This window comes from Chinchilla lanigera, unplaced genomic scaffold (assembly GCF_000276665.1).
Source record: "Chinchilla lanigera isolate Chin_1 unplaced genomic scaffold, ChiLan1.0 scaffold00110, whole genome shotgun sequence".
Taxonomy (NCBI): Eukaryota; Metazoa; Chordata; class Mammalia; order Rodentia; family Chinchillidae; genus Chinchilla; species Chinchilla lanigera.
The window spans coordinates 5,234,874-5,249,220 of record NW_004955511.1 but is presented as its reverse complement, the minus strand read 5'-3'; the positions used below and the strand labels follow the sequence as shown (position 1 = coordinate 5,249,220).

General features: G+C 42.1%; 1 protein-coding gene across 3 annotated transcripts; it reads right to left on the bottom strand.

Moving 5' to 3' along the window:
- Window positions 1-1,265: 1,265 nt before the first annotated feature.
- On the bottom strand, window positions 1,266-14,347 carry Ms4a5 (membrane-spanning 4-domains, subfamily A, member 5). 3 transcript variants are annotated; one of them, XM_005408094.1, is made up of 5 exons: window positions 14,087-14,347; window positions 12,313-12,441; window positions 10,838-10,894; window positions 9,758-9,910; window positions 1,266-1,935 (listed from the first exon to the last, which is right to left on the bottom strand). In XM_005408094.1, exons 1-5 carry the CDS (start codon window positions 14,237-14,239, stop codon window positions 1,843-1,845), a joined length of 585 nt encoding a protein of 194 aa, XP_005408151.1. In that variant the 5' UTR covers window positions 14,240-14,347; the 3' UTR covers window positions 1,266-1,842. The 3 variants fall into 3 exon arrangements, with proteins under 3 accessions (XP_005408151.1, XP_005408152.1, XP_005408153.1); XM_005408095.2 differs by lacking the exon at window positions 1,266-1,935 and adding an exon at window positions 5,058-5,204; XM_005408096.2 differs by lacking the exon at window positions 1,266-1,935 and adding an exon at window positions 6,778-6,904.

Here is a 14,347-nt window from a genome sequence, read left to right as displayed (position 1 = left end):
GCCATGAGCTGTAGCTCTCTGCCATGTGCCAGTCTGCCTTGTAATCTGCCAAGTATGGACTGAAACCTCCACAAACTGTAAGCAAAATAAACCTTTCCTTCGTTCATTTTGGGCGTCAGGTATTTTGTCCCAGCAACGAGAGAAAAGTAACCAAGACAACCCTGACTATCACCTTCTCTCACGCTGAGCTCCTTCCAGCAGAACTGGACGCATGTTAGTCTATTTCTTTCAGCACGCTAAGTTTTTGTTTTTCCTGGCATGGGATTTGGAGTTAAGGATCTTGATTAAAACCCTGATTCTAAATCACACTTCTTGCATGGTTCCAGAAAAGTTAGCTGCTTGGAGCTCCAGTTGATGCCTGCAGAGGCAATACAGCAATATAATATAAGGCCATGGTTCCCAAGCATGGTCTGGGAATCTCCTGGGGTTCTTGACATCCTTCCGGGGAGTCCACCAACCCAAATTATTTTGATAATAATAACAGTAACAACAATAATAAAACTTATTCTGTCTTTTGGCAAGGTTATAGAATACCGATATCGGGATACAGAATACCAGATATGACAGACCAAGTGCAAAGCCTCTGAGAGAATCCAGCTGCTTTCCACTGGATAAAGGAAAGCAGCAGCTTCCAGGCTTTGCTCTGCTTTGGAAGCCTTTGTAAATCTTTAACAAGCACTGTTTCCCGACTCTCACTGCACTCGGACTTCCCTGGTACAGGGTGTTTGCACGTGCTGGGCTGGGGTTTACAAGGGCTCCTCAGGTGACAGTCAAGTTGAGAACAGTTGCTTCACAGAAACGAGTGAGCACAGCAATCACCGCCTTTGTCTCCACTGTTTTATTTTGGAAAACATAGCTATTTCAGGGAAAATATTAATTATATTAACATATAGTGACACATCAACAGTTTTTAAGAGTGTGAAGAGATTCTGAGCTGAAAAAGCTTGAGAGATAGTGGTCGGTTAGAGATGAAGACTGGGCCCTCTACAACCAATGGTGGCCTGTTGATTTACATCTGACACTGTGAGCCTGTGACCTTGAGAAAATCTCTACTGTTTTTGTGCCATAGCTTCTGTGTTTGGGGCACAGTAATAAAATCCATTTGTTAGTGAGATTACATAAGTAAGAGGCATAACATTTCATGTGATGCTTGGAACACAGTATCAGTTCCATGGATATTCACCCTCAGTTTTACTACTGTTACTGTTCTAGCTGACCAGCTCGGGCAAAGTTCGTGAGCTAAACCATTCTTTTTTTCTTGCACGTGCATGTGCATGTGCATGTGCATGTATGTGTGTGTACGTGTGTGTTGTTGATGGGGACTGAACCTGGGTCTCGAGCATGCTAGACAAGTACTGTACCTCTGAGCCACACCCTCAGCCCCTGGTCCAAACCATTCTCCCACCCAGCCTGTGTCCACCCGGTGGAGAAGGAGCCATTGTGAGGAGTCTCTTAGAGAGATCAATAGGAGCTTGTCAGGAGTAAGGGCCCCTTGATGTCTTCTCCCTCTTGGCCCTAGGTCCTGGGCCCATGTCTTCGTATGTACACAGGCAACCTCACATTCCTGTCCTTTAGTTTAAAGGCTGCATGGCCAATAGAGGCGATGACCCAGGTGATCGTTCTCTTTGGGGAGGGATGAAGGTGGCATTGCCAGGAGGCAGATATGTCGCATCAGCCCATAGTCCCCAGGTCCCTGCCCCCTTTGAGTCACTCTGCTTTGCTTCAAGAACTTGCCAGCCTTGAGAGTCTCTGTTCCTTGTGGGTTTGCCTCCCACACAGAATTCCGCTGGAGGTGACATCACACCACATCTTTATTTCCATCATGCTGTTTCAGCACCATTCCTAACAACCAACTAAGTAACACTCCACAGTGGAGAAAGACAGAGAAATGAACAACTCAGCCATTGTGAAGACCAGCAGCATAGCCAGGATTGCCTAAATAGAGAAAGAAAAAAAGTGAAGGGCCAAGGATTAGCACAGTAGTGGTTTTCCTGACTGTAATACGTCAGGGGTAACAGGCAATAAGGAGCCCTGCTCACCTCTCCAGTGTATCTGATTCTCTGGATCTAAATTAGTGCAAAGTGGCATGAGTATGCAGACGCTGCAGCCATGGTAATATGCAGGCTAGCAGATTATTTTGTTCAAGACATTCTTAGGAAATAACACATTTTCTAAATTATTGATAGGAAATAACCTCACAAATGTCTATCACAAGGCATAAAATAGATGAGTGCTTAACTTTGTTAAAAATCGCCTAAGCAGTTTGTCCAGATGGTTGAACCATCTTATACTTCTACTCAAAACGTGCAAGAGTTCCAGTTGCTTCACATTCTCACCAGTAGCTGTTATGGTCAGTGCTTTTATTTAAGATCATTGCACTGTGAGTTCAGTAGTAGATCGCTGTGATTTACACCTGCATTTCTGTGAGGACGCTAACACTGAGCATGTCTGCTAACCATCTGCCAGTCTTCCTTTGGGAAGTACTTGTTCAAATCGTACTCTTTTTAATTTCTCTCTCTGCTTGTTACTGATTTTCAGGGATGTTGAATGTAGACAGAGTATGGCTTCTTGCCAGATACACGCAGTGGGAAAAATATCCCCCGTTCTTCCTGTGTCTTATTTTCCACGCTCTTCATGATGTCCTTCATGAAGAGGTTTAGGTTTTAGTTTACTTTTTTCTTTTACTTGTTTTAGAAAAAAAAATTTTGTACTGGTCTATTTTATTTTTTTTTTTTAAGGTTAAATCCTTGTGTATTCTAAGATAAGTTTGTCCACCCCCAAAACATGAAAATATTTCCCTAAGTCCCTCTTCCCACTCCGAAAGCTTTACAATGTACTTTAATTAGAGCCTTTTTATATTTCATGGGTCTTGTTTTATTTTTTATTTACTTCTTAAATATAATTTATTATATATATATATATATATATATATATATTCATCATAGGGAATTTATACCTGTACATGATGATATATTTTGATTTCTCTTTTAATTAGTGTTTAGAAAACTTAGGTCTATCACCGACTGATTTTTTAATGTGACATAAACTGTGTATTTCTAGTATCAGCTGACTTGGCCATGACCTATTCTAACATATACTGCTAAATTGTATTTTCTAGTATTTTGTTTCTGAGTTCTACACAAAGTTTACCAGAGAGTTTACCTGTTAAATTCCTTGCCTTTAATAATGTCTCTGAGGTGTTAGTGTTATAGTTGTGATGATCTCACACAAGAACCTGTGAGTTAGCAAGGGTTCTTTCTTCTGTTTTTTGGACGTTATTTGCTAAGGTTGATTTTATTTCTTTGGTAAATGTTTGGAATAATTAACCTTTTTCTGGGTTGCTTTCCTCTCTTGAGAGAAAGTTTTAAATTATTGATTTTTGCTAAAGATAAGACTAATCAGATATTGTGTTTTCTTCTGTTAGTCACGGCAGATGGATTTGGCATAGTTTTTGTAGATGAGTTTTACAATGGCTTTGTCAGTTTCATCTACCATAATAAGCGATTTTTATAGCACTCTTCATAATATAGTGTAGTAAGGGTGGCTCTGTTCCTAGCGACAGACTTCTGTTGGTTTCTGAGATTGGTAGTTTTCATTTTCTCTTTTCTTCTTGAATAATTGTTAGAGGTTTTTGTATTTTTTTAGTCTTTTTGAGCATTGAGTTTTTGACCTTATTGATCTTAGCTATAGTTTATTCTATATTTCATTAGTTATCTAATCTTGTTATCTTTATTCTTCCATTTCTTGACGTGGATATTTAGTCTTTACTTCTCAATTGTTCTCTTTTCCAGTATTTGTGTTTAAGGCTTTAGTGTTTCCTCTAAGCATATATTAACTGTGTCAAATAAAATGTGCTATGAATATTTATAATTTTGCTCCTAATGCATATTTTAAATTTCTGTTCTAGGTCCTTTGACCCTTGTGCATTTCTAAGCTGTTTTCTTAGCTATCTACATTGCTATTTAGTGCAATTCTATTGTGTTTAGAAAACAAACGGCAAGATTTTAATTGTTTGAATTTTGTTGAGATTTGTTATGTGGTTCATCAATTGTTGCAAAGGCTCTGCTGAATCTCTTTTCTTTCTCAGTTATCATTTTTATTTCACTGTCACTTTTGAGAAGGACATTTGCACAGGCATAAAGTTCTAGGCTGGTGTTTAGTACTTACTCCATTTTTTAAAAAGATTGCGACTAATCCTCTGAAAAATCAGTTGACAGCATTCTCTACTTACTTGGTGCAGTGCTGTAAATATGACATTGATATCAATTTTATGAATTGTGTTATATCAATTTTACCAATTGTGTTATAAAGAAACATACAGTCTTTCAGTATGTTCTTTTGTTACTGAGAAATTTGTGCTAAAATCTCTTGGGATGATTGTAGTTTCTTCATTTATTCTTTTCAGTTACATTAGATTTTCCTCTTGATTTTGAGCTATTATTAGAAGTATTCAACTTGGAATTATGTTTTTTTTTTTGTGGATCAACATTTTAAGCATTCTGAAAAGCCCCCATCCCTACAGCTTGTGAAGTTTCTTCCCTAAGTTTATTTGTTTTTTTTTTTGCAGTGTAGATGTCTCTTGCATATAGAATGCAACCTTTTGAGTTCATTATGATAATTTAAAATAGGGGTACTATATGTTTAAAAAAAGTTGTTCTGGGCTGTGCAAGTAGCTCAGTGGGTACAGTCCTTGCCTAGAGAGCCTAAGGGCTTGGGTTTGATAGCACCGGGAAAACAAAGTTCTCACTGCAACAAAATTTAAAAAAAAAGGTTTTTAATGGTAATGATGGAAATTACCAGCTGCTTCTTTAACATATAATAATGTTTTTAAGCATGCTAGAAAGCAAGAGAATACTTTAATTCTGTTTACACTCTTTCTTACTTCTGTAGCACTTTAAAACCCTACAAAATGACTTTTTTTCAAAGATTAAATATATCTTCAGTTTCATTCTTTACTTTTGCCATTTTTGATATCCTTTATTTCTTCCAGAATTAATGTGTTTTCCTTTGGTACCTGCCAAGAAACTTCTTTACTGTACCTTGTAGTCCAGGTCTGCCAACATCAACTACATTTTTTTTTAAAGGAGGAAAGTTTTATTTTGGTTTTTGGTTTCAGAGGTTCTGGTCCATGGTCAGTTGGCTCAGTGAGGGATGTGGTCAGGTGGAAACATCACGGTAGAAGGGCATGGTGGAGGAGAGACGCTCTGCCCATGTCAGCAAAGGTGCGGGAGGTGGAGAGGGGAGGGAGAACCACAGAGAAAGGGGCCAGTGAGCAGACAGTCCCCAAGGCTACAGTCCCATGGCCCACCGCCTTCACCTAGGCCCCACCTCCTAAATGTCCATGATCTCCCAGTAATGCCATCAAATTGTGATAACATCAATGAATTAATTATTGATGGAGTTAGAGTCCTCATGACCAAATTACTGTCCAAAAATCCCACCTGTGAACACTTGAGACTTTGAGGGCGACATTTTCTATCTAAACCATAACAGTATGGATTTTTTCATTTTGTTTTCTAGAGGATATGTTTGCCAGCCATAGATTCCCTGTTGGCATTATTTCGTGCCAGTACTTTACAGACATCATTGCTTTACTTTCTGGCCTCCATCGGACCTGTAGCTGAGAAGAAGCCCATGGATAGTTTACTTTGTTCCTTGGTTGTAATGCAACCCATCCACTCATCTCCCAGATGAGGGTTTTTGAGGTTTATCTCTCTTGTTTTGAGCACTTTAACTATTATGCACTCATCCATAATTGCTCCCTTTGTAATTTTTTCCTGCTTGTGATTCACAGACCTCAGAATCTGCGTTTTGTATTTGGCCCTGGTTAGAAAAATTATCAGCCGTCATCTCCTCAAATAATTGCTTTGGCTGTATTTTGGCTTTTCTTTTTCCTAGTTCTCCAAATATATAGAGAGATTGCATTTTAAAGTTCTGCTCAGTAGATCTCTCATCTACTTCCTGCTATTCTCTGTCACTGCAGCCTCTCCCCACTTTAGTCTCAATATTTGATACTGATTCAGTTCTCAATATATATGCATTTATTAGTTAGCACATACTAATTATGCACAATGTTAGACTTCACAGTGGCATCTTCACTCATGCATGTAACATGCTTTGTCCACGCCCATCCCCCTTGGGACCGATTCCTGTCCCTCCCCTGTCTCTTCTGACATGCTTAATTCTCCTGATCCCATTTACTGCATGCTTGATTTCAGTTACTGGTTTTGGGGTTTACAATTCCATTTGAATTAATTCTCAGATAATAGTTCCAATGTGTTCCCTTCCTGAATATGAGAGCCATGGTTGTTTAAGTTTATGACTAATAATTCTACAACCTGGAACATCTTTATTTCTGTTATCTTGTTTTAGTGTTTCTGACATTCAGTCCTATCTTAGGCATGTCTAGTATTTTTTTAACTCAATAAACATGGTATGTGAAAATGGTAGGAATTATAAATTCTGTTATCACCCTCTAGAACTGACCTAATGATCTTCCATCAGACAATTGCATTATGGGAAGGTTATGCTGATCCAATCATAGATTAAAATAACTCAAGCATGAATTTCAGTTTTGTGAGTGCTGGTTTGTTTCCTACATTCTTAATTCTAGGGTATGAGTTTTTTCACAAATAACATCCTGTGATATTTATCAGTCTCCACTCCTCTTCCTTTGTGGTCTTTCAATAACTTATAAAGAGAAAGGGTTTCTTTGTTTCTTTTTCTTTTTAAAGAATGTTTTATTAGTGTATGTTTGCAGGCTGTAGTGATCCCTTTTGCTTGGGGACCGACATGTGCAGCTGTTTCTCAGGTCACAGGTGTGTGTGGCTACCGCCTTCTCCGCTGAGCCTTTTGGTGTCTTAACTCCCTATTGGTTGGTGCTTGAACCCCACATCCTGGAGAACTTAGGAATCAGCAAATATGTCAAGGAGGAAAGAGGTGGAGAATTCTGAGCTAACTTCAGTGCTTATCACTTTGTGATTTTTGCACTTCAAATCCTGGTTGCTGTGGTTTCTTTCATCTATATTCAAACAGTACAGTGGGTTTTTTTTTTTTTGGTATATTAATAAATGTTTAAAGTGAGATTTACAATACATAATACAACAACCATTATTAATTTCCTATCACTTTGTCTGAAATTCTGTATTGCTTGTATTGTTTTTGTGTTATTTTGTAAATGTATGTGTGTTTGTTAATATGTTTTTGTTCTTTTATATGCAAAATAAAAATCTGATATAAATGACTGTCATAGCCAGATGTGGAAGAAAAAGCTTTGTATATTTTATTAACGTTTTTCAAGAACTAATTGTTGAGTATTTTGATCTTTTGTGGTACTCTATATGTTTCTTTCATTTCTTTTTAAAAATTAAAAAAATTCTGATTTCTTATCTTGTCGTTATATACTATTTCTTTTATTGTACTTTTGGGGGTTAATTTTCTGTCCTTAAGGTTTAACAGACATTGAAATCTGAATTTTGGTGAGGAATGTCAGAGAATATTCCGGTTAAGGAATAGGTCTATACTGCGCTGGCCTCCTTGATCTGTTGGCAAATCCATAGTGTGTATTTTCTTCTTCTTTTTTTTTGGGGGGGGGGTTTGGTTTTTTTCAGTAGCGGGAATTGAACTCATGACCTTGTGCTTGCCAGGCAGGCGCTGTGCCGCTGAGCTAAATCCCCAGCCTCCATAGTGTGTATTTTCATTTCTTTTTCCAAGTTCATATAGTAAGCAGACGTTCTGCTATAAACTACTGTTTCATAATCAGAAGTGGAAAAAAAAGATGTTTGTGCTTTATTAGCTTTTTCCAAGAGTTAATTTTTGAGTATTTTGATCCTTTATAACACATAGCTTTTTCTTTCCTTTCTCCCCTTTCCTCCCCTCCCCTGCCTTCCCTTCCTCTTTTCTGAAGGTAAGCCCATTGTCTGCTCATGGAAGTCTTCTAGTTTATAAATCCTAACCAGTTCCTGCCCATTCTACTGTGACTCTGCTCTAAAGCGTCCTCCTGACTGACTCCAGCTGATGAAGCCCTACAGGCACAAGCCTGTTTCGCTGTCGGTACTGAACTGAGAGTGTACTTTCTTGCTCTGAGAACATTGAATATACCCAGCTGTTAGTGGTCACAGATTTCCCTGGTGGTCTTGGTGTTGGCGCTTTGCCCTTGCGGAAGCACTGCAGAGATCCAGCCGACACCTGTCACTGCTCCTGACCTCAGCTCCTGACCGCTGGAGCCTCCCGGCCAGGGTTTGCCATCCCTGCCGATGAGCTAAGCCTAGCCCTTTCCATGAGCAGGACTTTGTTTTTTCCCTCGCGTTTAACATTCCTTCAGGTCTGTCCTTTCCTTTTCCCGCGGTGAAGCTCTGCCAAAGCTCTGCCACTCATCCTTCCTGCACCCCCGGCTCTCCGCGGTGTTTCTGTGCGTACCTAACTTCACAGGGCGGGGTTTCCGTACAGATTTTATAATTCTGTCTTCACCGTATTAATGAGTAAAAGGCCTCTCACTAATATCTTTTTTAGGTAAATTATGTTGGGCCATCCATTAATATTTTTAAAAACTTACTATCTTGTTCAGACTTTATATGTTGAAAATTGACTTTAGGGGAGATTTTTCCCCACACATTCTACCTGTTAGGGCAATGCTTGCTTGTGCCGGTGGGCAGGGTTGGACTTTTCAAGATCACCCCTATCCTGATACCCTAATATCTTCTTACTTCCTTGTTAATCACTGACTAACTCCTTAGAAGTTCTGTTTGTATCTCAGGGCCTGTTTGGAGTCTTGCCCATTCTGATAGCAGTGATTAAAATAACAAAATTTTCAGTGTTTTTCATTAATAGGTGTGGACTACATTCTTTTGCTAGCCATCTAATCTGATAATTCTTTACACTTATAGTTAAAACATTGGTTATTTTGGAAACATTATTAAAAGAAAGCCTACTGCTGCGCCGTGAGGGATATGATATTACCAAATCCCCCCTACCTCTCTTATACGTCTCAAGCTATAATTTTTGAAAAACTTCAGAAGCAGATGTTCCCCCAAACGGTTTCACTGATAGGTAGCTCAGTCTCCTCAGAATCATTAAGTAGAACACTTCCGCCTGAATCTATTGAAACAAAAGTATTCTCCCTGAAAATTGCTGTCGCCTTTGCTTGTGATATGCTTGTTGCTATGATTTATCCCTCGATGTCCCCCAGGAACCTCACACACTCCTGGGTGGGAAGAGGACTGGGTCATGGGGCTGCGCGGTAAGGAGGTGGCCTGGTCACCAGGGGTGTGACCTGGAAGGGCGCATCTCCTTTGTGCTCGTCCCTTTGCTCTCTGGTTCCCGAGCAGCTTTCCTCTGCTAGGCCCTTCTACCGTACCTTCCTGTCTTGGGGAGCACAAGCAAGTGTTCATTTTCAGTCTCTCACATTTTATCAGAAGTCCAGACTAACAAACTCTGCTTGTGATTCTCAAGTACACCTAGCGCTATGAACTGTGCCATCCTGCCGTGCCTGTGTTTTTCTTTTAGTGCAACTCTTTGTACTACATTCCTTTGCACACATCTTCTATCTCAGCTACTCGTGTGAACTCCTGAAATGGGGAGTTATAATGTGTGCATTGCTCTATTCCACAATGCTTGCTACGATGTCTAGCACATCTTACGGGGTCTCTACACAAGCAAAAGAAATACACGTCTCCGTCATCCTCAAGTGGTGCTCAGTGGTGCTAATGAATGGGTTGGATTAAACCACCTTCTCACTGTCAAAGCACAGCACACTCACCATGAATATGAAGGTAACTTCACTGCACGGAGCAAGGTTTTTCACATAGCCACAAATGTAGCTTTTGTCGAGAAAGAAACCAATCACAAGGAGGATGATTCCAACCACGGCTCCCAGCATACTAAGCAAACTCATTAAGCAGCTTGCTCTTACCTGAAATGGAATCAGAGCACAGCACAGAGACTCAGGCCCGGCCTGTGCTGGAGACAGGGCAGTGAGGGTGCGGAGGGAGAGCAGGGTTTTAGTCACAGCTGCACAAGGTGCCCGACCAGCTGTGGGGTCAAACGCAAGTCACTTCATGTCTCTGGGCTTCAAGCCTTGGTTGGCAGAGAGAGGCCACGCAGCTGCTAGAGCAGTGGTGGCGAAGCTTTTAGAGACCCAGGGCCCAAGCTCCAACCTCAAACCCACTTATTTATTGCAGAGTGATAACCCTGCCATTAAACTTGAACACTGAGGTTTTAGCTTAGAAAAAATGACTCGTACATTACAAGAAAAACACCATAGCAGAGTTTTCAATGATCTGACAGCCTGCTGCGGCTCGCATGCCAGAGGTTCGCCACCACTGTTCTGTGCTGAGCGAATTCCCATTCAGATCAGGAGGCGGTGCCCAGGGGTGGTGGAGGCACGCAGAGGGGCCGCATGACACTGCATTTTCATGCAGGCAGTCGGCCTACTTACATTTGTGTTTTGCTAAACATTGTACTTCTCTGCTTTTTCTATTTCTTTCTAAAACTACAAATGTTCTTTGCTGAAAATTAATAGCTAATGTCTTTGATTCTTCAAATAAAGTAGAAATATTCCACTTATAACTTTACATTCGGCACCAATATGCTCTGTATTGCTAGATTCTTTGTGTGTGTGTGTGTGTGTGTGTGTGTGTGTGTGTGTGTGTGTTTGTGTTACTGAGGATTGCTCTCAGGATGTTACAATGAGGTACCTCTGAGGTACCTCTCCAGCCCTTAAAAAAAATTACTTTCAGCAATCCTCCTGCCTCAGTCTCCCAAGTGCTGGGATTACAACTGTGCACCACCACGCCTGGTCAAAGTTTCAAATTTGTAATCAGGCTGAAACAGAACTCACCATCGTTCCTGTGGTTTTTCTTTGTAATGCAATTAGGAAGGCTCCAGAAGCAATGTACTGTTAAGAAGAATAAATCTCTTAATGTCGGACCAGGGCTTCACTGGCATCGAGGGTTTCCCACAGGATGGGCTCTGCCTGTCCTCTCCCACGCTCTCCTTTCAAATCCCACTGTCCTTGGGGAGGCGGGGAGCAGGAGCTGCCAGTGTGACTGTGCAGAAGTAATCAGTGGGCTAAACCCTGGACTGGAAATCTGCTGTAGATTTCCTATTCATTTGACTCTGAAAAAATGCTTTCTCCTCACTGGGCTTCTGTTTCCTCACCCCCGCTTTATGGCTACCGTGGCCTGGGCTTCGACACCAGGACACACGAGTGTCCAAGCAGTTTACAACCCCTAGGACTGGATCCCATAGTCCACTGTCCAGTGTGTCTTCTTTGATGGAGCAGAAGTTAACACACTTCTAGCACTGAAGAACCCTCAAGAAATTTTACAGAGGAGAGTCAAACATGCTAACGTCACTGTCTGGGTGACCCTTGGTATCTGACCCCAGCCCCTCCACACTTCATTTTCTAGCTCCTCTTCTGACCTCTCTCTTGCTCCTCCCCCCACCCTCACTCCTCTGCCGGACTTCTGCAGTTCACAGAATGGGGAACACTCTCCTAAACCTTCAGTCTCTTGCTTGCTTTTCTCCCAACAAGACTCCCCACCCTTTGTCCCTACACACCTCATTCCCCCCCCTCCGACCGCACCTCATAAACCATGAATCTTTTAAAGGTCAATCAAGCTAGAAATGTCTCCGGACAACATCACTCTGCTCAGGGCCTGTCTACGAGGCAGCCTCTGGGTCCTTTGTCGTTACCCACCACAGCCTGTGGTAGCTGACTGTCCACTCACTGGGGTGCCAGAGACTGCCTTTCACTGAATCCCCAGACCCACCTGTCCTCTGGCACTGAGTAGCTGCTGAATCAGTGTTTATTGCATGCGACGAAATGTGCTCAGGTGCATGACTCTGTGTGCTTAGAAGGGATCTCTTGGGAAGCCGCCCCGCCTCTCCACTGTTCTGATGTGTAAGCTGTTCCTTTGTCCCTGGTTACCCAAGTACTTCCTACACCTCAGTGTCATCTCTGTCACATTGCCTGGAAGTGACCCACCCACATATTTTAAGAGCCCTTTGAAAGATCCTCACTGTGCTGGTTCTGCGGGTCTGTGCTTCGGTATATAGCAACTAGCTTAGAATGAGTTAGTGGACAGACAAACAGCTGTAAGGCCCAAAGGAATATTCCCAAAGGAACTTCAAGACTCAGTGATGGAACATCTGAAACGCTAATAAATTCATGGGGAAATGACTTAACAGGAAAAGTTAATAGTTTTGCATTTTTCAGAGCATATCGTATACCCACACCTATTTTACTTCATAGCTAGGAATCCCCTCACATCCCCTGTCACGGCTTCCAGTTGAACTGGGTGGGCTACTCACCAAAGCAGAGCCCCAGAACGGGTATCCTGTAATGAGTATAAAGGGAAACCTTGGGTATGGCTTTACCAAGGTGAAGAGAAAAACAATTCCAAAGGAAAAATTCAAAATTCCAAGGACGATCTGGGTCGCCTGTAAAGAGAGAAGAAAGTCAGGCTAAGGGAAGAGCGTGGGGTGGGTTCTCCTCCACTCTGGCCATTAGGTTAAAAGGACTGGGCAGTTTCCCTCCTTCATAAATAAGGGAAAGGCCGAGGCAGCCCCTTGGTGATGTTCCCGGGTGCTTTCTCAGCCCCTCCCTCTGACAGTGGTAACCGGGAAAACAGTCTAAGTCCGCGCTCCCGAGAACGCGGTCTGTGGACTGGCAGCACCGGGACGCGTGGGCGCTCGCACAGGCTGTCACGGGCTGACCCACACTCGTGGATCGGAATCACCGGGTGAGCTGCATCTGGCCAAGCTCTCCAGCGCTCTAGCTCCTAACCATCAAGCTTTCAGGAGCACTGAATTCTAAACCACTGTGCCAGCCTTGCCAGTCATGAAGCCCTCCTGGAGACAGACGCCGGGTCCCCTGAGCCTGCAGAGGTGTCCTCACGCTCCAGGCTGGCAGCACGCCTCCTCTCTCAGGCGTTTTTGTTCCTCCCAGCGTCACGCTGGCGACGCCCTCAACACTAAGCAGAGCTTTGACAAGTGCTGGGAGAGACGGATGGAGTCACGGGGAAGACCAACAAAAGGTGAACCACGAAGGAGTGCCCGTGGTGTGGTCGGAAAACACATCTTGCATTTAAGTGAGACATATTTTAGAGTGTCTGGAAGTCCTCTTTTGTGTGTGTCTTTAGTTTTGCTGTGGCTGCCTTGATGTTCTGAATGGATTCAAAATGTTTCCCCTTCACGGTCATTTTGACTTTGGGGGAAAGCCAGAGACACGCAGAGCTAGATCTGGTGGATAAGGTGGATGAGGACACAGCATCATGGTTTATGAGCCTGCCTTCCGGTGGATAACACTGGGTAGCAGCATTCACTGTATGTGTGATCCCACCTGGTAAAGACACTACTGAGAGAACACTTCCAGAACTGCTTCAGAAAATGGCAAAAATGGTGGGAACAGTGTGTTCTAAGGGAGGGGAAGGATTTGAGGGGGATGAATGGAAATGTGCCTTTGGCTCTATTTAAGCATTCTTTCTATATTTTGATCATCTCTTGTATGTTCTTTCCTTTTTATTTTCAATTCACCCTGTCGGTTTGAATAATCTCATTTTTCCTTAGCAATTGTCACCCACTGGTAGGTGACTTCTAAGTGACGGCATTTTCAAGTCCTGACTCACATTCTTACCTCTTGTCAAACATTCCCCTCTTGAATGCTCCTCAACATGCCCTAAGTCAAGCTCACTTTCTTCCTCTAAACCCAATCTTCTTTCTAATTTCTTGATCTGTTGTTGGCATCATCACCTTCTTAGGTTTGAAATCTTAAGGTCACCTCTGTTCTTCTAAAGACCCTTAATCCCAACAACCAAAAAGTCATAGCCAACTTTCCCATGATTTCTACTTGAAAAATCATAAATATTTGACCTTTTGATTTTATTTTTTGCTTTCACGTGAATATTAGGACACTTATCAAATAACTTTTAAGTTTCTCCCCAGGTCAATATATAAGTGGAGATATTTTGTCATCTCTATATTTCTCCATAAGGAGTTATTGACTTACAAAGAAGAACTTGAGTAATGAGAGCACAGTCCCTGCACCTGCCTTAAGAGAATATACATGGGGATGAGTCTTACTTACCCCTAAGATACTGAGTCTTGCAGTAAATAATTTCTGTATGGAGTCCTGGTGCTCATAGATTCTGCCCCTGAGTTCTGTGGGCTGATATTTGAGATCAGTGACTTCTGGAGGAAGTACTAGAAATACGGGGCTTTGTGTGGTGTTGGAACCCATGCTGGTAGAGAGTTGGTGTTTTGCTGAAAGGAGGTGATGCGGTTGGTGCTCAGTCTAGACCATGTTCTTGTCTGATGCTAAGGCTGTCCGGAGCATGGCCATTGTTAC